General features: G+C 43.9%; 1 protein-coding gene across 2 annotated transcripts in view; it reads right to left on the reverse strand.

Moving 5' to 3' along the window:
- Positions 1-6,097: 6,097 nt before the first annotated feature.
- CNIH3 (cornichon family AMPA receptor auxiliary protein 3) overlaps positions 6,098-24,168 on the reverse strand; it is a 66,433-nt gene continuing 48,362 nt past the window's right edge. Inside the window, exons 4-7 of one of the 2 annotated variants that reach the window (XM_081186505.1) lie at positions 11,560-11,672; positions 10,529-10,672; positions 7,824-7,895; positions 6,098-7,073 (exon numbers count right to left, since the gene is read on the reverse strand). In XM_081186505.1, the coding sequence (XP_081042631.1) occupies positions 7,826-7,895; positions 10,529-10,672; positions 11,560-11,672 (327 nt within the window). In that variant the 3' untranslated portion in view covers positions 6,098-7,073; positions 7,824-7,825. The remainder of the gene's footprint in view (positions 7,074-7,823; positions 7,896-10,528; positions 10,673-11,559; positions 11,673-24,168) is intronic. The other variant, XM_081186506.1, reaches the window with a different exon arrangement.

Raw genomic sequence — 24,168 nt, forward strand, 5'->3', positions numbered from 1 at the left:
GGGACACACAAGGCTGAAGTAACTTGATCAAGGTATAAAGTGAAATCTATATGCTGTTACATATTCCAGAAACACTACAGAAAGGGCTAAGTTTCATAACAAAGACTTCCTGTAGGTGTAACATTCCCAGTCTCCTCGCCATAATCAAGAGCATAATCAAGAGCAGACCACAGGCTTGTAATCTCCTTTCCTTTCCTTCCTTCCCTATCTCCTGCTGAGAGATCCCCTTCCCTTCCCCTTTGGAATTAACCATGGTGCTGCATTACATCTCAGCCAACAGGAACGCTAAGGGTGCAGTCCTATTCATGCTTACCTGGGAGCAAGCCCCATTGAGTTAAATATAACTTACTTCTGAGTAGCCATGGTCAGGATAGTTCTGTAACACTGGTTAGCTTTAAACCAGTTACCAACCAGGGTTTGAAGTTGGCCAAGTTAGCATTAACAACGGTGCATATGTATCGCTATGCCTTGACTTGATCTGAAAGGGGGATGGAGAAATTCAAACACAAGAAGGGAGGTGAGAGAGAGAGAGAGAGTGCATGCAGTATGTGCCCCTGCCCTGTTTGCCCTCCTCATGTCAGCCACAGCTATTTGGCAGACTGAAAGGAGTCTGGTTGCAATGGGGGAGCATGGAGGAGCCATCCCTATGCATGTTACTCCCCATGGAAATCACATTCCTCTCAGCCCACCAGGCAGTTGCTTTGAGGGTTTGGGCAGAGGATGATCTCTCCCTGCTAGGTAGGAGAGGGGTTTGCCTTTCGATGCTCTGCTAGCATTAACACTGGTGCAAATGTAACGCTATACAATAAGATCTGGAAAAGGGAGTGGGCATTAGGAGATTTGTAGGACAATGCCAGCAAAATGCTGATGACACCCAGGCCACTTATGTATTCAGCTCCCAGAAGAACTTTGCTGTTCTATATATTGTCACATTTCTTTTTTAGTATTTTACAATCATCAGCTGCTTTGAGCACCTTGGCAGAAAGGCAAGAGATAAGTCCAATCAATTAGTCCAACAAATGGTTCTGGGGAAAGGGTGAACACCCACCCACCATGGCTTCTACAGTCCCAATCTGATTCAGAGTTGCTATAGATAACTGAAAAGAGTTATTATGAGTGATCGTAATCCTTGATTTCCTGCATCACATTTAGGTGTACTGTACCCTGAACAGCTGAGGGTATTCTTCCCAAACACAATTTAGTGTGACTGCTTACCGAATGAACAAAATCAAACTTCTTGTTGCTGCATTAATACAATAAAACCAAACTAATAGGCGGGTGAAGGTTGCCCTTTTTATGAGCATTGATATGAGCAAGAAATATTTAATATCCTTACGTGGACTTAAGAGGTGAAGAGCCTCCGTCTTAAATGAGCCGAGGACTGAAGATGACAAAGTTGGTGTTAATCTGCTCAAGATTAAATGCGACAAGATGTTCCTTGGCATCTAAGAAGCCATAACTATGTCCTTACTCAAATAAATGTGTTTAGCTAGCAAGATAATTGTACTGACTCTGGAAATAAAACATTATGAAAACAAGATGTTAGCTATTTGATCATCGCAGCAGTCCTATAAATCCTATACACTGAAGCAAATTGTGTAATACTAACAGTTTGGTGAGAGAAAATCTTTATTTTCTTTTGCGCAGGAAGGGTGTCACACAATCCATTTTCCTGCTATTTATGTTGACAGAGCAGAATCCAAAATGCAACTTTAATTGTGCCCAAGGATTTGGGCATGCCGAGTGGGATTTGGGGCTTTGGTCAACAAACGCGCCCCACCCAGACATCACTCTTGCGGCGAGGTATCACCACCCATGATTCTGTGGAAAACTCTGCCGCTCCTGATTCACAGTTTACAGTTGGCCTATAAACATTTTTATTATATGAATATTTTAAGTTGATTTCTAGTTCAAATAATCTGAGATTGTTTTTTATTGACTTCACACTTGCTTTCAGTTTTCTCCAATTAACCCACACTATTGTGATCAATTATGCTAGCTGTTGAAAAACAGACACCCTTCTTTCATAAGAAATTGCCAAGGCTTGTTCTCATATTGAAGAAACTATAAAAGACAGGCCTGATTCAGAAGGATGCTGATAGTAGCTGAAAGAACTCAGAAAAGTCATGCAACTTGAATTCCTGTAACTTGGCACTTAACAGGATCCATGTTTTACACTTAAGACCTGTAAAAAGAAAAGGGTGGTGGTGGTTACAATCCAGATCCAGTGACATTAATTTGGTCCTGACAAACTACAAGTTGTGGCTAAGCTTTGTGGCTTGTGGTTCATCTGGGGGAGAAAAACCATGAGACCAGGGATTAACAAAATGCCACATCAAACCATGACTTGGCTCTGGACAGCACAGCAGCAGCAGCTTTGAAGTAAATCCCAGTTTTCAATGGGGATTACTCCCAGGTGAATTTGCAGAGACTTGCAATCTTAGCCTGCAATTCTAACCATGTCTACTCAGATATACTGTAAGTCCTATTGAATTCTATGGGGGTGCATGGGATGTTAGGAGAGGGGTAGTTTGTTCACCTTTGGTCCCCACCCTGCACTTAGCTCTCACCTGTGGCTCTTGGAAGCTTTCAGCATGCAGCAGCCACACACTGGGGAATGGTTTCAACTGGATGGCTAAAACAGACAAGGGTAACCAGTGGGTGTCAAACCTTGGCAAGTTAGGGACTTCACCTGCATGCAGAGTCAGACACCAGTGGATTGAGCAAGCAAGGCTAATAGTGGGTACAGGGGTCAAGAAGGAGGTTTCTGCATGTGCTGTAGAGGGAAATGAGGGGGCAGATGGTGAGGCCAAGAGAGAGGAGTCTTGTCATCTGGCCAGCCCAGGACCCCTATATGCACTGCCCAGCAATGTGCCCTAGAAAGGTCACTTTGGTGCTGCTAATACAGTAAAAACCATGAGGGAGGCAGCAGTTAAGAGCCTTTGCAGCCACAGCAGGCACTGTGATTCTCCAGCAGTTGGACTTCAATCCCGGAGGTGTACTCCATTGTTTCTCAAGACAGATGGATGCCAACTCAACAACCCCAGGCAAAATGACTTCAGCCTTAGTGAAGTCTCTATCTATCTATCTATCTATCTATCTATCTATCTATCTATCTATCTGATCAAGAATTCACAGAGCAGACCCAGATGTGTTTAGGAAGAGAATGGGACTACAATATTGATTTGGTGAAACTGTTCACGCAGCATAGGATGGAGGAAAATAGTTTTTTGTAGCTATTAATTGTAGCACAATAATATCAAGATCTGTTGTATAAAGTGTACTTGCACAGCAAAACCCACGAATCTGCAATTGCCTCAAATGACAGTGTACACATGCATCTTCTTAAATGACAGTGTTTGCTGGAAACACGCAAGGTCTGAGGCAAGCCAAAATCTCACTTTTTAACCCAAAATCCAGAAAAAGAAAATTGTGGAGGCAGTCCAGGTTCTATATACTGTTCGTTGTGCAAATTTCAGTACACGTACGAACATATCCTGCTAGTCAGGTGTTTGCCTGGGCAGATGCACATACCTATTGCTGTTGATTTTTTTGTAGCTCCTCTCTCTACTCAGCATGCAAGAGGTGAGTAGAGAGACTACAGAGAGCTAAGGAAATGCCTCCTTCTGACATACTTTTCACATTTGTCTATTACCCATTGTGCAGCAGGAAGCCACTCAAAAAGTTTTACAGTAAACGCAGCTAATTGTTAGCAGGGAAAGGATTCTATTTCCTGCATCAATTTGATGTATTGGGAATCAAACCAGTCAGAACAATGACATTTTATTCATGATCAGTGCAATTACTGTGACTAAATGAAGTACAGAGTAAGGCTAGAAGAATGGGGAACAGCATTCCATTGGAGGGGCTGCTTCCAGCCTTGCAACTAAAGAAATGTATGGAAGCTGATGCAAGGCCAAGGCGGTTTGCTATTTCACTCATAATGTGAGTACACGGTCATTAATCCAAGCTCTTTGGAAATTTGCTCAGTGTAGCACCTCAGTGGACTTGCACTTGCAAGAGAATGCAGATTAGAAGCAGCTCACAATCATTTATTCATTTTTATTAACATAAAAATAGGAAGTGCATGACCCAGGCTAGAAATCACACCTGGGTCCCACCCTTATTTTCAGCCAGGCATAATCTGTTCCCCACCTTCCCTCCAAACAAGATGGATACACTAACAGTGCAATCCTATATGCATCTGCTCAGAAGTAAGGCCCACTGAGTTCAACAGCGTTTACTTCCAGGGACATGGGTACAGAACTGCAGCCCAACAGTGCAATTTTATGCATATCTACTCAGAAGTAAGTCCTGTTCAATTCTGTGGGGTTTATTTGAAGGTAAGTGTGTGTGGCATTTTGTGAGGCACTATTCAGCTATTGATTCAGCTATTGATCCAGCCATTCACAGAAAGAGCTACCCATTCAGAATATGTGTATCATTCACAATAATAAAATGTATTTTAAGAAAATGTTGTTATTATTTTACTTCAAACAGCCCCCAAAAGAAGATTCTGATTATTGCCTTGTTTAAAAAACTTATTCGAGCAGCTACCTTACCAAGGCAATTGTTGCCATACTGTTAACTCAACTTTGCAATGATTTACGACAGAAAGATGAAATTTTAGTCAACTGGGTGATGGTTGCATACAGCAGACTTGCCATGTGGAAGGACCTAAAGGGGGGGGGGGGAGAGAGACATATGGTGGCTGCACAACGTTCCAGATTTTCAAGCCAATAATATGTACTGGGATTCAAACGATTGCTTTTTATCTTTAACCAAAGCAAAATATTCTGAATGAGCTAAGTTTCTATTGCTACAACCTCATTGAGGTCAATGGGACGGCTTTACAATTTTTACCTGAGTTGGCTCACCATTCACATTTAGCTGTCAGGATAATCCTATGCATGTTTATTTTGGGGGTGTGACATTCGCTCCCAAGTAAGCGTGCACAGTATTGCAGATTTATGGTGGTTCTAGGTAGAGGCTTAATATTGCAAACAGACCTTTAAGATACCACAAATGGGTCATTTAATCAAATTTCTCCCAGAAATCTACATTAAACAGGACAGGGGGCGATTTTTGATACTAACACTATGGATGCTGCATAAAACCTGCATGCATGAGAAGTATTGATCCCACAATAAACACTCAACTGAAACCCTTAGGCTGCAACCATATACCCACTTACCTGAGTAAGACCAACTGAACTCATTAGGGCATACTTCTGAATAAACATGTATAGGACTGTGCTGTTAGTCTATCTCCTCTTCACTGAAATCATGGCAAAAGAGAGACTTCCACCACCAGGTTATTTACTGCAGTCTCTCCTTCCTTTCAGGGCAGGCAGCAGCATTCTGTTGAGATTTTTAGCTTGGCATACTGGCCACAGCAACAGTGCAAGGCAGAAGACTGAAGAAGGTGCCCCTTTTTTCTGACCCACCTTAATTGTATATTTTTTAATATAAGTACAAAATGAAAATCGATTCCATACAGAGCACCCTTAACCATATTAGAAGTAAGTTCCACTGAGTTCAGTGGGATTTAGTCCCTAGTAAAGTGTTAGGGATTACAACTTTAAAGACAATAGCATGAAGTCTACACTCTTTGAGACACATTAAAAATATGTGTGCATAGAGGTTTTAGCGATCAAGCAGTCTTAAAATTTTGTTAAATAAATAATATATATATAAGAAATGTGTGTATGTAGCAGACATACAGCAGACGCATACAGTCCATATGGCCAACCTAATTAGCACGATATCTCAGATGAAATTAGAAATCTTGTATACAAAAATTAATAATAATCACCATTTATTACTATGCTCGACAACATCTATTCAATATGCTTGTGGGGGGTGAATAGTCCCATTAACTTCAGGTTCTGTTGCACCATACACCTAAAACCACATGACAAGACTGCAGACTAAAGTAATGTCCTTTTGCAGTCTGTATTGCAGAACATTCTGCCACACCATTCCTTTATGTCAAAATAAAAAAATTCCTTCCAGTAGCACCTTAAAGACCAACTTAGTTAGTTCTTGGTATGAGCTTTTGTGTCCATGCACACTTCTTCAGATACTTCTTCGTATCTGAAGAAGTGTGCATGCACACGAAAGCTCATACCAAGCTCATACCAAGAACTAACTTAGTTGGTCTTTAAGGTGCTACTGGAAGGAATTTTTTTATTTTGACTATGGCAGACCAACACGGCTACCTATCTGTAACTGATTCCTTTGTGTGTTATTAGTATTTTTCTTTCAGTAGAGGAAATATTATACTATGTAGGATGCTTGACATAATTGTGTCATCATAAAAAACGGACTAGTACTATTGACTTTACCGTGTCTGAATTGGTTCAGCATTGCTTGGGCATGCTACTATAAATCACTGGAGGATCAACCACAAGAAAAGCCTTTAAGTGAGAATGGCTGGGTGCATAATTTGAACATGTTTCTGCCAATGTGTTCTAATTGACAAGATACATCTTTTCTTCCTCAGTCATGTGAATTGCAAAGAGCAATTTAGCCAGGTATTTCCCAGCTTGTGTCCAGCAACTGATGATACTCTGGGAGCAGAGAATCACACATCAAAACTTCAAAGCAATCTTCTTGGTCAGTTTTTGTAGGCAGCCATCTTGCTTTACAAGCCCCTCTGTGGAAAAAGGGGTAAGGAACAAATCTTCCTCCTTTTTGGAGTTGCAGTTCTATGATAAAGTATTATGACAGAATCTTTTGCTCCCGTCACATGCATATGAAGCCATATTCAATAGTCGTATTTGTTTTGTTCATGCTGGAGAATTGGAAATCCCAAAGGATGTAAAACACAGAATGGTAAGCAGGAGAAGCAGTTTGTTCAGCCATCTATTACTTTCAAATTTTTCAACTTCTTCTAATGATTCCCCCCTTTTTACATCCAGTATGGTGGTTGGGTTCAAAGCTTTCATTTCTTTGTGGTGCTTCATATAGCAAGCGTGACTGCAGACCAGCTTGTCTTTAATCTCTACCCTTTGTAGTTTCCAGTCTTTAACACCTTCTTTGAATTAGGAAGTCACTAAAGAGTAGATCATGCTGTATATAAAGAGAAAAGGTACAGTATGAAAAGATCCCTTTGAATATTGCAGCACCTCATTTAGCTTCCTAACCCTTTCCCCTTATGCTGACCCTGAAGACCCATTTCCTTCCTTGCTCTGTATGTGAAACCTGCTCCTTTTTGGCAACTCCATATTATATCCAAATTATGATGGATTTACAAGGAGAATGGGAAAACATGCAGGATATTTTTATTTTTACTGTTTCCCCAGTGATTTCCAAGACATGCCTGAAATTCTGCTTTGTCTGATACTAAGAAGAAACCTTTTGCAATAGTGTGTTTGATCTTTGAAATTTCTGCCAGCAATTCCCTGAAGTACGGGCAGGATTTCTATTTAAATGTTCCCCCTCCCCCGCCCTTTTCCTTGCGATGCAAGAAAAATGAAGATTAATGAGAGGGGTTTTTTTCTTTGGAAAAGAGCCATAAATAATGTAATTCTGGTCATAGCTAAACAGTGGAGTCCTTTTAAATACAAACTCACACCTAATTAAAGACTATTGCTTTGTAGAACACTTCTAAGGAAACACACTGATATGCTCCAGCAGAAGCCAAATTAGACATGAGCAGACCTCTGTGTGCAGTTTTTTGTTTTTATACATTTTAAAACCCTATTTTATATTAAAACATCACAGTTGAAGCTCAGGACAACATACATGGTGTTCTGAGGTGGCGTCCCAACTGACCAAACCCAGACCCAAGTTGCTTCACAAGATTGCTAAATCACGTACCTTCAGATATGTCCATAGAGGAACCTTTCAGTAGGAGATAGGTCTGGTCTTAGCATCAAAAGGGACACCAGCCTGGTTGAGGTGGAAAATAACTTATTGTGTGGCAGGGGAGGGAAGGAACCTGTGCTCTGCAACCATTCACTCCTCCTGCTGTTTAAAAACTGGTTGTGCTCTCTATTTTCTATATGTTTGGAGGAGATACATGTTTAGAACACATGGATCTGTTGCCATCACCTCTGGTTCAGCCTCTCCGACAGGTAACATGGTTCTTCTCGCAACCTATTAGCAATCTGGGCAGTGTTCTGCCATTCCACTTCCTGCTCCTTGAATTCAGTCCTCCTTGCATTGCCAAACACCCTCCTCTGTCCCCATTTCAGAAAACAGTCAGCAGTTTACTTTATTCACTGTACTCTTTCCAAATTGATTTTACTTATAAACAGTCTGCGGAGGTTAATGGCAGATTATATAATCTATAAAAGGTATTGTTGCCAGAAAAGTGTTTTGCTGCTTTTATACATGGTAGCTTTCTCCAGGTAATGAAGCATGAGCACACATCTTGATGTATTAACAGCTCACAAAAGAAGTGTGTTAGGTCTGGTGGCACACAACTAAGGTAGGGCTGTGGCGGTGCAATGGATTAAGGGGCAAAAGCAGCTTCTTAGGCTGTATACACGTTACCATCTTAAACCCTAACTAGGTTATTCATTTTCTCAATTTGGATCAGAGCTAGTTGGGTGAGGGAAAATGCATCAAAATGCAGTGTTTCATAAGAAGCAAGCAGGGCAGATACAGGATAGATATAGATTGTGGCTAAGGTCATGTGCACAACATTTCCCTAACCAGTGGTGGATGCAGATTAAATGGGAGTGTGTATGCAGCCTCGGGACGCGGGTGGCGATGTGGGTTAAACCAGTGAGCCTCTTGGACTTGTCGATTAGAAGGTCGGTGGTTTGAATCCCCACGACGGGGTGAGCTCCCGTTGCTCGGTCCCTGCTCCTGCCAACCTAGCCGTTCGAAAGCACGTCAAAAGTGCAAGTAGATAAATAGGTACCGCTCCAGTGGGAAGGTAAACGGCGTTTCCGTGCGCTGCTCTGGTTCGCCAGAAGCGGCTTAGTCATGCTGGCCACATGACCCGGAAGCTGTACGCCGGCTCCCTTGGCCAATAAAGTGAGATGAGCGCCACAACCCCAGAGTCGGTCACAACTGGACCTAATGGTCAGGGGTCCCTTTACCTTTATGCAGCCTCAGAAACACTGCTCTACCTCCTTTATGGCACTTCAAAGCTTCATTGGCTAGATCCTAAATGTGCCCAAGAAAATGAACTAATACCTTCATGAATAATTGGCTAGGAAGCTGTACATTTGGGCAAATTAAGGTCACTGCTGCCTCAGAGAAGGAGCTTTGATACAACACATGTTCTAATGGTCTTTCATTAGCTCTTATATCTGCGGCTGGAAGGAGGGGGAATCTCTCATTCTGAAGCATACCATCAGTCCCCCCCCCCCACACACACATTGTGATGGCCTGGGAATCCGATTCAGAGGCTGAACCGGAGGAACCCCAGCCTGTACCGGAGTCCCCGCCTCCAGGGCCGGCTGAACTGGGGCAGGGCCTTGGATCTGAAGCACCTGCACCGGATCCTCAGGAGCAGGCACCAGGTGAATCCTCTCTGGCTCCAGAGGTGATTGAAGACACAGTGCCTACAGGTGCGCCTCTCCCAGCCCTGTCAGGGGAAGGTGAGTCTTCCCCTGGGTCCATTAACCCTCCAGCCTCTCCTGAGCTGCAGAGGCTGAGGGCAGAGAGGCGGAGGGAACTGGTTTCTCCCAGGAGGAGTGCTTGCCTTAAGGCCAGGAGAGGCGGGTCTCCTGGGGGCCGGGACCGCCCCTGGCCTCAGAGAAGATAAAGGCGAGTCAGCCCGGTCCCAGGTTGCGGGAGCAACGTCATTGAAGAGCTGTTTCGGCCAGCACCCTGTCCTGTTCCTCGAGAGTTCCTGTCCTTGCCCTGCTCCTTGCCCTGGACCCCGCTTCGCCCATGGAGGACTGTCTGCCGACCCTCAACTCAGGTCCTGGACCTCACCCCACGGTAACCTCCCTCTGGGACCAGCACACACATACACACATACACACACATATATAGATATATATCTCAAAGTACTAGAAATTACTCGCTTACAAACACACCCTGAAAATTGGTAGCTTCCTTCCATTATGGTCACTTGGGTGTGCCCAGTGGTTTTACAGTACTCTGTGCGTGTCACTCTGCGATGACTCAAAAATAGGAGCAGAAATTGGTACAAGATGTACCAGGGAAGGAAGAAAATGTTAAAATGTATAGACTGCTACACAAAATAGTTACTCATTTATTGTTGCGCTACACCTTAATAGAGTATCAGAGGTTTGCACGAAGAATCTGAAAGCCTCAGCAAACAGTACTGGTAATTACCCTGCCTGTTCTTTGTTAAGTGTTGTTCTTAGCTGCAATAACTATAGATCTTCTCTACCCTCTGTCCACCCACAATCGCTCTACCCTCTAAAGCAGGTGTGGGGAAATCAGTGGCCCACCAGATCCACCCTCTAAGACAGGGATGTGGGCCTCCAGGATGGACAATGAGAGCTGTACTCAAACAACTCTGGAGCACCAAGATTTGCCCACCTTTCCTCTAAGGTCTTTACTACTCTCCTTGAGGGAAGTGAGACCAAGCTTACCAGTAAAGATAGTAGAAGAAGGAGAGGAGATAGAAAGCTAGTTTACACCAGGCCTCTCTTTGGCAGTAGATCAAGGTGTCTGCATTCATTACTGCAGGAGGGTCATATGCTAGCTCTGTACTGTCTGCTGGACAGTGGAAATACCTGAAAAAGAAAAGGAAACCCCTGGTGAAGGAAAAGCCTATACACAAGCCATTTGTCATGAGATGCTAGGGCCTGTGGGATACCTAAAAGGCAGTGAAGCCAACAATTCATGTTTTGCAAGATAGGCAAATGATAGGAGCTGAAGCTGACAGAGTTTTCCTGTAAGTTTGCTAGAGAGGACTCTGAGAGACACGCCCCCTGTGCCCTGACAGGGAGAGGGCATAGCTATCCTGCCTGCCAGGCCACGGTCTCTTCCTCTTTCTGCTCTGCCAACAATGTAGAACAGGGTCAGCAACCTTTTTCAGCCATGGGCCGGTCCCCCGTCCCTCAGACCATGTGGTGGGCCGGACTATTTTTTTTTGGGGGGGGGGGGATGAACGAATTCCCAAGCCCCACAAATAACCCAGAGATGCATTTTAAATAAAAGGACACATTCTACTCATGTAAAAACACGCTGATTCCCGGACCGTCCGCGGGCCAGACTGAGAAGGCGATTGGGCTGCATCCGGCCCACAGGCCTTAGGTTGCCTACCCCTGATATAGAACATCTGCTAAGCCTGAGCTCCAAGCTCAGACTCCATTTTAAGCTAGACTTAAGTATGTCTTTGTAGTTGAACTACCATTTTAAGCCTGCCTGAACAAAGCTGCTGTATCTGTTACTCTTCAACAAGTACTCCGAGTGGGCAAATTTTTAACTTTTACAAGACTGTTTGTGTAATTATTGTTCTAAAGGAGAGAAAAGGGGGAAATATCGGGAGAATCCAATCTGCCTTAAAGCCTCCTGGATTACTAAAACCAAAAGGCTAAAACTGGCCTATCTAAGCTTCTCTGGAAGTGACAGATGCAGCAAGGGAAACAATGAACTTCCAAGCAGGAATATGACTTACCTCCAGAAGTGATAGAAAAGCAGAGGAATATTCAAGCCAAGGGTCAGCCATTCTTGAGCACACAGAAACATTATACAGAAAAGGCTATGGATCGAATATTCTGGCAATACTAGCTGGGAATAGGGAAAAGAAAACAGAAAGGATTGTTCAGTTGTCGGATATAATAACTCTAAGTTGTTGTTGTTGTTCTTTAAACCACCTTGCCAGAAAATGAGCCACACCTACAAATCTCACACTCTGCTACACCAGTGTTTCCCAAACGTTTTTGGGCAACGGCACACCTGTTTACCGGAAAAAAATCTCGCGGCACACCACCATTAAAGCCCCGCCCCGTGACGTCAGCGCGCAGCGTCACGCCGGGAGGGACGCACAAAAGTGAAAGTTTTTTCCCTCCCCCTTGCCGGGGTGGGAGGAGGCAGCAGAGCGAGGGACTGAGGGACGGCGGCAGCTGAGGCGGCGGCGGCTGTTGTGGTGGTGGCGGCGATAGCGGGCGGAGGAGGGGGCGGCGGCGGGAGTTGCTGCTGCTGTTGTTGCTGCTGCTGCCCGGACATGCCGGCCTCCTCCTCCTCCGCTGTCTCGCGCTCCTCCCTTTTGCGCGCGCTGCCCCGCCGCTCGGCACCACCACCGCGGAGCCGCCCCCGGCTCGACGCGGATCCTCGCCGCCGCCGCCTCTCGCCGCCCGACTCGCCCGCCTCCCTCCCACGGCACACCAGCCGATGTCTCACGGCACAGTAGTGTGCCGCGGAACACCGGTTGGGAAACACTGTGCTACACCATCTGGCAAGGCCTATTTGGGTGATGAAAGACAGTGATTCTTGGGATCCTGAGCAAGAGAATTCCTGGAACCAGCCTACGCCTTCCTCTACTTGTACTAAGAAGTTATTTAGCCATTTGAAAAGTACCTGGGGGAAAATCCAAGATTATCTGCTGTGCTTTGTGTGGGAGACTGACAAGTCATTGGTGTGTGCATGTGCTTGAGAATGAATAATTGGGAAGTTTTCAACATTTACAGTTTCCTATACAAGAATGAGGTGGATATTGGAGAAGGCAGAAATTAATTATTACTCCTTTTCTCAGTAAAAAGTAATACTTTTTGAGACCTTAACAAAATTCCAAAGCAGAACTGGTATCTATAATGTAGTTGCAAAACTCTAGCATAATGTACATGGTATGCCAACTTTTCATTTATTTACTTGAGGCATTTATACCACAGCCTTTAGCAATAAAAAGACTATCAGAGGGACTTAAAATTCAGTACTAAGTATTTAGCCTACAGACAGAAAAAGTATTTAGCCCACAGACAGAATATAGTGTGGGAAGTCTGTATCTGAGCCTAAGGAACAGATTTGAAGCAGAATGCGTTCCATGTCCTCTTCCCATGTTGTCCATGAAAGACAGAAATCAACTACTGGCCAATTGTAGTAATGGATAGTAAAAGTGAATTTGCAAATGCACTCCAACCTGCCTGTGCTGTAAGCATTTTTTCACATTTAAAATTTTCTCTGTATGCACACATTCATTCATTCTCTGTGTGTATGTTGATGGCATCTGTCTGTCTCAGAAGACAATGGAGGAGTGTACTTTTGGGGGTGAAGACAAATTGCTGGGCAGTTGCCCAACGCAGGAGAGACATGTTTTGTTGCAGCTGGAGCAGATGAAGGCATCCATGTATGCTGCTGCAGTGTGTTTGGCCATAATTAACATGTGTTGCATGTTACCCAGTTTCCTCTCCTTTTCCAAGCTACTCTCATCTGCTATTTCCCTCACTGTCAATCCTCTCTAAACTCTGTGAAATTAGAAAAAACCCTTATCCATTCTATTGATGCCTCATTAGTTTCATTGTTGTTGTGTTAAATTCAAGTATTACTATCTATACTTGCGCTGGTGCAACTATTCAGGCCCTTTTGAAGAAGCAGAGTAGGGGAAATGCTGAATAAATGGTCAATGACTTCCCCTGACTTTATCAGTTTCCACCAGATACTAGGGACCAGGCATTGGTGAAAATTAGCAAGGCTACCTTATTAGTTTCACTAGATAGGAGAGATGGGGGAACATGGTAAACAAAACAGCAGTGGAGTAGACAAACAGGAAAGTTATTGATTGGATCCTTAATCCTTCCTGGTTTGTCTTTTGGTCCCAGTTTACACACTGGTCTCAGCTGCTGGCTTTGTCTCTTGACTCTGATCTCCTGGTGCAATTCTTGGCTCGTGGGTCAGCTCAGACCACTGCCTAGAGCTCAGGCCTGACAGGGCCTGATCCCTTACCCAGTTATGTCAAGATAGATTTCCATACATTGCAGTGTGCACAGCATTAGTTTATGTCTGAGACACAAGCACTTAGCATGAGGGAACCTGGGCTGCTGGCCAACCATTAATGTTTGGATAAACAATGTATGACCTGACTTAGCCTCACATGGAAGTGTTGTGTCTAGCAAATCCTACAGTCTGTCACAAGTGGCCTTCCAGTAGTATATTCCACACATCAGACAAATGGTGAGGGCATTAAAGAGCATTTTTAAAAGCTAATCTTCAGACTCCTCTTTCTCTCAGAGACCTCTGAAGCCTGCCTCTAAGAGCTAATTCAAACATTATACAGGCAAAAACCAATTGACATGTGTCTGATTGATGCGCGATCGCACAAGGCACCAAACCCAGAAGTGACTTGAAAACATCAGACCAAAAAAAGCCAGACGGAAACAAACCTATATACAGGAAAAACCCCATTTATGTGGGTTCAATATGTGCACGACTGCACACATGGGCATCACATGCTGAACCGGGAAGTGACCTGAAAACGTCACAAAATCATCACCAAAACGGGTGGGGTGTGGTGAGGCAGAACTGGATGTTTGCAGGCTTTTAAAATTGTGTTTCAAATATAAACAATTTCACTTAAACACGCAGTGCCTTGCAACGCAACCTCAACGTAAATAGGGGGTTGCCTTTCTCACAAATAAAACTGAGCAGTGTACAAAATGATACAATTTTATGTACCGTATTTTTCGCTCTATAGGACGCACTTTTTCCCCTCCAAAAATGAAGGGGAAATGTGTGTGCATCCTATGGAGTGAATGCAGGCTCCTTGGCTTCGCGGCGACGCGCCTGTCCTGGAAGCTGGAGGAGGAACAGAAGGGTCTCCTTCTGTTCCTTCCCCAGCTTCGCTGAAGGGCGCTGCACCTTCTCCCTCTCTGTGCAGCGCCTCTCCTGCGCAGAGAGAGAGAGAGAAGGCGCAGCGCCCCTTGAGCGAAGCGCCTGTCATGCGAAGCCGGAGGAGGAACAGAAGGGACTCCTTCTGTTCCTCCTCCCGCATCGCAGCGACGCGCCTGTCCAGCGAAGCCCGAGGAGGAACAGAAGGGTCTCCTTCTGTTCCTTCTCCAGCTTCGCTGAAGGGTGCTACACCTTCTCCCTCTCTGCGCAGCACCTTTCCTGTGAAGGAGGGGCACTGCACAGAGAGAGAGAAGGCGCAGTGCCCCTTCAGCGACGCGTCTGTCCTGGCTTCTGCTTTAGCCCTGCGCAGCCTCTTTGGGCAGGGGGAGCCTTCATCCCGCTGCCCTGAAGAGGCTTGGCTGGGTTACCCCAGAAGCCAGAACAGCCACACGGTATCCCAGAAGCCAGATGCCTCTTGCTGTTCTGGCTTCTGGGGTTCAGAATAATTTTTTCTTGTTTTCTGCCTCCCAAAACTAGGTGCGCCCTATGGTCCGGTGCGCCCTATGGTGCGAAAAATACGGTAATCTAGCTAGAAAGCCTTTAAAATGGCCTCTAATGAAATAACTTTTCAAATTCTCTTTTCTTCCTCAAAGGGTCGTCTTTTACTATTATCATGCCTACAGCATATCAGCCCACGGCAGTGGTTTAAAGGGGCAGGGATCTAGCATCCCGCAATGTCAAATACTCTCTCCAAATGACTGTTTTTATTATCTTGTATAGTGTTCTTTGATACTCTGATTTTTATTTTCATCCTGCCATTTTCTGAAGCATTCGTAATGAGTAATAGAATGTTAAATACAATTTAATAGGATGTCTTAAGGGTGGGGGAGTCCATCTGTTGAAATCTATTGCAATCACTGCTAATACCTTTAAATGTTGGGTTACTTCATTTGATAGATGCCCACCATTTAAATGCTTTTTATCTGTGACCACAATTAATCTTTCTTGCTAAGAAGGTTGTAACTATGCAATAAAGGAAAAGGAAAGTTCAGTGGTGATAAGTTATTACCAGTGCCTGGCCCCTGTACTGTGAAACTGCCATGATTTATCATCTGTGAAAGGTATAACATACTGAAGATGCTCTCAACGAAAAGAAAATAGACACAATGTGATCATAATGGTGGCAGATGCAGCAGTGTTAATAGTACCTACAAAGCAAGTTCTTTCAAAGAAAATTTATACCAAACAAAGCCTAGGGCTGTGTCCATACACCTCCACATTTCTTATCCATGCTAGTGGGTGATGTTAGTGGGATATTTTCACACTGGATGTTGTTGTTCCCTCTCCTCAATTAGTAAAGGATCCCTGGATGGTTAAGTTCAGTCAAAGGTGACTATGGGGTTGCAGCGCTCATCTCGCTTTCAGGCTGAGGGAGCCGGCGTTTGTCCACAGACAGATTTCCGGGTCATGTGGCCAGCAGGACTAAACCGCTTCTGGCGCAATGGAACACTCTGACAGAAACAAGTGATTGTCAATGGTTTAATGGAGGACTCTGAAGGCCACATTCAGCCCCCAGGGCCAGTGTTCCCCACCTGCCTATCACTTGCTCTATTATACCACGCTGTTCACTCCCTGTTGGAAAAGGTGCAGAGAAGCACCAAGTCTTCTCCAAGGTGATGCTTGTTGTTGTTTCACAAGGGATGTACTCAAGGCAACGGAACACCGTGACAGAAACCACAGTGCACGGAAATGCTATTTACCTTCCCACCACAACATTACCTATTTATCTACTTGCACTGGCATGCTTTCAAACTGCTAGGTTGGCAGGAGCTGGGACAGAGCAAATTCAATCCGCCCGACCTTCTGATTGGCAAGCCCAAGAGGCTCAGTGGTTTAGACCACAGCATCCCTTCCCTTAATTAGTACCTCCCCACTCATCATAAATTCCAAAAACCTGAGGTCTGTTGTGAGCATACACACAGGTATTTGTTCAGCTGTGTGCATAGCTTTTTTTTCTAAAAGATAATTTTTAGAATGTAGGTTTTCTGATACACCAGATCTGCACGAAAGAGCAGGGATTTTTTTTTACAAAAAAAAAATGTGTATGTCACTCCAAGCCAGAAAATCTGAGGTATGGTGTGGGCATTCAAACAAGTACGGGTTTGTGTTAGGGTGCGCAACAACATTCCTACCTGAGCTGGCAGAGGCAGTCTCAAAGGTGGTCTTGGAGAAGCCACACACAGTGGTGTTGGATGACTTAGTATCTACACTGAACCACTTCATCTGGTCAAGCTCAGGATTATTTACGCAGTACCTCAGGGTCCAACACATGTGGCACATCATAGCCATGATTTGGTGTTTGCCGCTGAGCAAATCACAACTTTTTCGGAACTGAGTTTAGGATTGGTTCCCAGGTGAGCTCTGAACAATTAAATAGGTCAGACCAGGCGTGGGCAAACTCGGCCCTCCAAATGTTTTGGGACTACAACTCCCAGCATCCCTAGCTAACAGGACCAGTAGTCAGGGATGATGGGAGTTGTAGCCCCAAAACATCTGGAGGGCTGTGTTTGCCTATGCTTGAGTCAGTAGTGGAGCACAAGTGGCACATATCTGGTACTGAATATGACTGAACCCAGGTAAGAACACACTATCAATACCTAACATATAGCAGTGATGGTGGCAAATAAATCCAGCTTCTTTACCATCATTACCATCATGAGATCCCAAGAGAATGAAACCCAGCTTTCCCAATAAGCCTCAGACCCGCTTCTTGAACCAATCTTGAAGAAGGCATGTGAATGCCATCTTAAGAGTCAGCAGAAAATGAGTAATAACCTCCCTCAGACCATCTATGGACCATCAATTTCCTCAGCTATTTTTTTAGTTGGCATTTCAACTCTTTCTACTCACATATGGTAACACTGCAGGAGGACAAGCCAATTAGTGAACGACATTTTAAGTCTTCATCATCTTTCTGGAAAGTGAAAATGTCTACAAAATATCCCTGTGGAAATCTGTGATCTGCTGTGATTTGTTCTACATTGCTTACTAAAACAAATAATGTGAAATTTTATCCCCCAGCCCATGAAAAACCCTTACAGGACAGGAAGGAACCATGATTTTCAGAGCAAGGAAATAATTGAATTTCACTTTGGGTTTCCTCTTAGAGCTGAACGACTGTTAGCTGGGGCTCATTGAGAAATATCAGCTGCTAAAGGAACACCTCTGTGAGGATAACAGCCAATTACCCTATTTAACAGCTATTAAGTGGTGCTAATTGCAAGCTATAGACCACAAGCAGGATAGGTTTAGAGCAAGCAAGGGGAAGCAAAAGAAACCGGATGATACCAGCAAGTAGCAGCACTTTAAAAATGTGTGCACTGAACTGGAATAAGCACCCAGCTGGGATGCACATGGTGGCAGCTTCTTTCTTATGTTGTAGACCTTAAAATGCTTGGGAACATTGCATGTGCACTATTAAAACAAACCACCACAGCAAATAGAGACTAAAAAACAAATGAGGACCATCTTCACCTATATCAATGTTAAGAGATGGGATATCCATTGAAGAAAAGAGGGACCTTTCCCCATATATGGTGGGCATGCTTAAAAGAAAACATGGCTTTCGCAGACAATTCTTGGCAGCAGTTTCAAGATAACAGATCCAAGTTCCATTGGACCCTTTTTTCAAAATGGATTATTCCAGTTAAATACTCTATGTGTGGTACAAAAATGTATTAACTACCTACTGAATAGGGGATTAGTTCCTGGAAACATATTGGACTAGTACTCCATCATCAGCACTGATTTGTTTTTCAGACTGAATTTAAGGCACGGAACCTGATTTTTATCCATGAAGTTTACTTACTGCTGTATAGTTAAGAAAGGCTTCCCACCAAGATCCCTAAGTAACCTTTAAAATCAACGAAGTGCACTTATTTAAAATTGCACCCGGGCATTGCATTCAACTAGTATTGGTATGGGGTGGGGGTGCTCAGTGTCTGCCACACAGATTTTTTTAAAGAGATTTGCCAAAGCCAAACCTAAGCATTTTTAGAAGCGGTGTAATTTTTTTTTGTGAGAGGTGCTTTTGGGAGCCTAAGTTGAATGGGAATTGGGATATTTTGCATTTGTTTTGTTTATTTTATATAGGTTTTCAAACCACTGCTATCCCTGCCACATACCTTTGGGATGGTCTTGGCTACATGCATAAAGAAATGCTACTGCTTTGATGGATCACAGCCACACAGAAGAACTTCATTACAGCACAGCATACAGCTATATTTCAGTTAAGTACTTAACTGAGTGTGACCCACTAAACTCAATGGGATTTACGTACTTCTGAACACACAAGCAAATATATCTATAGCTCGATAGCTCTAGCTACAGCTCTAGCTCTAGTAATGGCTTGTATAATAGGGTAGAGCAACAGAGCTGCCCTCCTGATACCTGCATTACTATAGCTTACCTGGATAGGGCAGAGCAGGTTGGTAGTAAGGTTGCAGCTGTGAGGATGCATTGGAAGGAATGCACATGGCTCTGACCTGGCTGCTACCCTGCACCACCAAGGTAATTGGCAACAATGAGGGTGTTGAGGGAGTGAATCGTCAGCTCTACCCCACTCCACCCACCCTTCCCTTTCTGCCCGACTATATACCCCTCTGAATTCTCCTGGTTAACTCTCACACTTTTCTCTCCCTCTGCCTTCTCTATTTGCATGAACACATATCAGCAATCCTATGTTACCCTTTCTTTCCTTATTTTGCACTGCAGCCCTATTTCTCATTCCCTCTTCTCTTTCAGTAGCACTGACCTATCAGCACCACCTCTACTGCTATTCCAATTTGTCTGTTTATTTACCAGACAGATCTTCCTACACCCCCACCTTTCAGATACCTTCCTCTACTTTATATTCCTCCATACCAGGCATCCCCAAACCCGGACCTCCAGCTGCTTTGGGACAACAACTCCCATCATTCCTAGCTAACGGGACCAGTGGTCAGGGATGGTGGGAATTGTAGTCCCAAAACAGTTGGAGGGTGAGTTTGGGGATGCCTGCTCCATACCAAAGTCTTTCTGTACTCATATTCTCCATTCTACCCCCCACATACACACTTCACAGCTGTTCTCTGTTCTTCACAGATATCTCAGAACTTCCATTTCTGCTGCTCCCATTCTCTCTATGGTGCTCCTAGCTTACTGGACCACCTCAAAATATATTCTTAAAATATGGAGATATTAAGTGTCCAGAACAGACAAAAAGGATGGATTTTCAGTTCCACATCTGAAATCCATTCCATCTGAGTAGTCACATCATAATTCCTTGCAAGGCAGCAAAAGAGTTACCACTAAGCTTAGCTTTAATTAATGCCTATTTCCCTGCTGAAAGTGATCTGTTTGAGACCCATCTCTTTGATGTGATGCTAAGAACTAAAGCTTGCAGATTGTGACATCTTTGCATGAACTTCAGACCAAACTAGGTTCACAAGGACACACAACTGCCAAGTAAGTGCTATAAAACTAGATAATAGTGATGATGATTGCACCAAACTTCCCTGAAATATGTCTTTAATACTTTTTTTTAAATGAGCCACAAGCTAGGTTAACTTTTCTAATGCATGTAATTTACAAGTAATTATGTTATTTATCTCTTTAGTTGTACAGAGAATCAGTCAAATTATTTGAAAAGAAACAATTCCCATCATTATTGCATTTTCTCTCCACAACAGCATAGGGCACAATTACATTTTTGCCAGTAAAGAACTATTACAAATTACCACTTTGCAGGAAATCGCTAGCACCTTCTCGCTATCTCTTGTCAGAAAGTACCATAGGCTCTCAACAACCTCTAACCAACTTGTTGGAAATTATTATACAGTATATTATTTTGCCATTTCTAATTGGGAGGGGGCAACTCTCCTTACCAAATTCAAGGTACGTTTGAGGGCCTCCTTCTCTTCTAGGTAACCTTTTAATGGCCACATTGCAATGGTGGGTGGGGCCAGAGGCAAAAGTGTTTAGAGCAGAGGTTTTCAACCTTTTGAGTCCATGGCTCCTGTGACTGTTAAGTTGTGGGTGAACATATCAGATGACACAGCGATTCTTTAGACAGCTCTTGTTTATTCACAGGCCAGAACTGAACTGAACTGAAAGGTTCAGCCAGCCTGCTTATATAGAGCTCCACTACAACGCAACAGTAACAACTTTCTGTAACTATCCAATCACTGAACGTCACTTCCAATTCCTTATTTGCATATGTGGACCTGAGTGAAAACTATCTACAGTATTCCCCTGCTGGCCCAGGGTGACAACTTCAGTACATAACAGTGACCAACTACATTCTTTCTGCAGCACCACCATGGGGCTCAGAAGCCCAGTTATGTCACCCCTTGCCTGCAGAGCCGGCAGCCCCTCACCCCTTTTCAAACACCCTCCCTTGTGGAGTGTTCCCTCTGCATCCTCTCCTCTCCCCTCTCCTTGGGTGTCCTGTGGGCAGCCACTGCTGCTCCCCCTGGTCTCTGAGCTGCCCCCCTCGCCCCAAAGAGAGGTGCCTCCTCACACTGCCCTACAGGGGCCTGGGAAGCACCCCCTGGCCAGCTCCAGAGGCACCATTCACATGGGGAGCTTGTAGCCAGAGCTGCTGCAACAAACAGCCATGTAAACCTTTGGGAGGCAGAGACGTGAGAGGGCATCAGAGGGAAGGAAAAAGGGAGAAAGGCCAGTGTTGCTCACAGCACCCCTGACCATCATTCAAGGCACCCCAGGGTGCCATGGCACACTGGTTGAAAGCCACAAGTTTAGAGCAATGCATGTAATTGTTAGCTATGTACAGTAGACTAGTTTCTACACACACTCAAACATTCCTCTGTTTCCTCCATCTAGGCAAGCAGGAGGCATACATTGGAGATCAAAAACACATTCTAGCCAGGCAAAAATACTCAAGGAGGGGGTGAAACAAGACTGGTAGTGGGTGTAACCTCAGGTGATTGTCAATGGCTTAATGGAGGGACTTTGAGGGCCACATTCAGCCCCCAGGGCCAGTGTTCCCCACCTGCCTTAGTCTATCACTTGCTCTATTGCACCACACTGCCCACTCCCTGTTGGAAAAGGTGCAGAGAAGCACCAAGTCTTCTCCAAGGTGATGCCTGTTGTTGTTTCACAAGAGATATACTCAAGGCAAAAGGAACCTTGATTCATACATTGTGAAGTTCTCAAACGGAATCCGTTCCAGAAGCCCGTTTGACTTCCGAAAACGTTAAAAAACCGAGGCGTGGCTTCCGATTGGCTGCAGGAGCTTCCTGCACTCAATCAGAAGCTGCGTCAAGAAGTTTGACTTCCAAAAAACGTTCGCAAACTGGAACACTCACTTCGGGGTTTGCAGCCTTTGGGAGCCAAAATGTTTGAATCACAAGGCGTTCAAGAACCAAGGTATGACTGTAAACACTTTCTGCTGGCAATGAGATTAATTTTTGGACACGAGAAAGGAACCTGGTTGCAAGGGAAATGATATGGAAGAAGCCTATGTAAGCTGATTTCTCCAAAACCTTTCAAAAGCACTTTATTCCCCTCTACCTCTCTGTCTGCCATCATTATTATTATTATTATTATTATACCACCCTTCATCTGAGGATCACAGTGCAGTTTACAATATAAAAGCACAAGAATACATACCATCGTAACAGACAAAGACAACACCTTCCTCCCGCCCCCGCCCGCAGTTTAAAAGGCCATAGATTGTTTAATTATCCAAAGGCCTGGAAGAAGAGGAATGTTTTTGCCTGGCACCTAAAGATACGTAACGAAGGAGCCAGGTGAGTCTCTGGCCAGGGGATTCCACAAGCAGGGAGCCACTGCAGAAAAGGTTGGCGTCCTCTGGGCCTCATCCATATCATAGGGGCAGGAAGAGAGAGAACACCTCTTTTCAGTGACTCGTGCAACCTTGCAACAGCTCTGCAGTTTACATAAACAGCAAATTGCTCCATTTCTCCTCTGACAAGTGAGGGACACTTTACAGAAATAGTCCAAAAATAAATGATTCATGAAAGAATAAAGGGGAAAGGATTTCCATGAACTAGCTAGAAGTTTTGTACTCAGTGTATTTTTAGCCCAATAGAAATTTTGTTCTCGGTGATAAAAATGTTAGGAACAGAAACAATGCCTTAATAGAACTTGTCTTCAGGACTTGAGTTCAGAGTTCACCCAGAATCATAGGCAATCTGGAAGTGTCTCAAGGGGCATCTAGTCCAACTTTCATAATAAGCAACAAGACTTCATTCTGTCGTCTTGGTAAAAATTCAAGCTCATCTCTTTCTGACTAAGGCTGCAAATCTATGCACACTAACCTGAGAGTCAGTCCCAATGAAATCATTGGGGCTTACTTTTGAGTAGGCTTGTATAGGGTTGCACTGTAATGGAGGCAAGATGCTTCAGCTTGCTATAATTGTTCCCGTTTACTGGATTACATTTTTGCTTACAGCCAGGATAGTGCATGTTCTAGACAAGTACAGTAAGGAGCAAAACTCACAAAACTTAGTTTTCCGGGAATCTCGGTTTTCATTTTAGGAGAAGTAGGTTGCTAGCCCTCATGGCCCTCAAGATGAGTTTGAAAGCATTTTTTAATTGATTTACATAGCAACTGTATGCATGTCTACTCAGACGTAACTTCCATTGAGTCCAATAGGGCTTACTCCCCAGTAAGTGGGTACAGGCAGTATCCTTAGATGTTTCTAGTTGATCAAAAAGCACCCCCATATGGGACACTGGTACTCAAACATTTTTTAGCTATGCTATATTACCATGAAAATATCAGATGTCTCCTTCTCATCTGAGTCTGAATGTCTTATTAATATGTCTGTTGTGAGGGCCATTAACCCAGGATAGGTCTGCCAACAAGAATGGAGCCTCCATATTCAGAGGTAATTTGCTTCTTATTACAAGATGACGAAGGCAAAGAGCAGTATGCTCTTTGTGTTATTACATTGTGATATGCTATTATGTTGTGAAGCACCCTGAGACCTGTGGCTATAGGGAAGTATACAGATAATAATAATAATTTCAAAGTTTAAGAAAGCCACCATAAATTGAACACCATTCACACACTCTTTAAATGTGTAACCAAGAAGAAAACTGAAGTGAAACTAAGCAGAAATATTCCGGTTCTTTTGCTTATAGCTGAACTGTTGTGTTTTTCCCAGAGCAGTTTTTTAAAAGAAAAGCACACCTTTCTAACACTTTAAAAAAAAACAACCCTAGAAAACTGTCTGCTTATCTTCCTATAGCTTGCAATATGTTCTCAAGTTATTTCTAGGGCAAACAGACCCAAACAGCAAAGTATGAACTCACAATACAGGAAGAACATTAAACAGGAAGAAAACAAGGGATATTATCTGGGCCATCATTAAGAGACTTGCTGTCAGGATTCAGGTCTCACACCTGGAACAGCAACACTCCAGGGATATGCTCT

The sequence above is a fragment of the Podarcis bocagei genome, assembly GCF_964188305.1.
Source record: "Podarcis bocagei genome assembly, chromosome: 3".
Taxonomy (NCBI): Eukaryota; Metazoa; Chordata; class Lepidosauria; order Squamata; family Lacertidae; genus Podarcis; species Podarcis bocagei.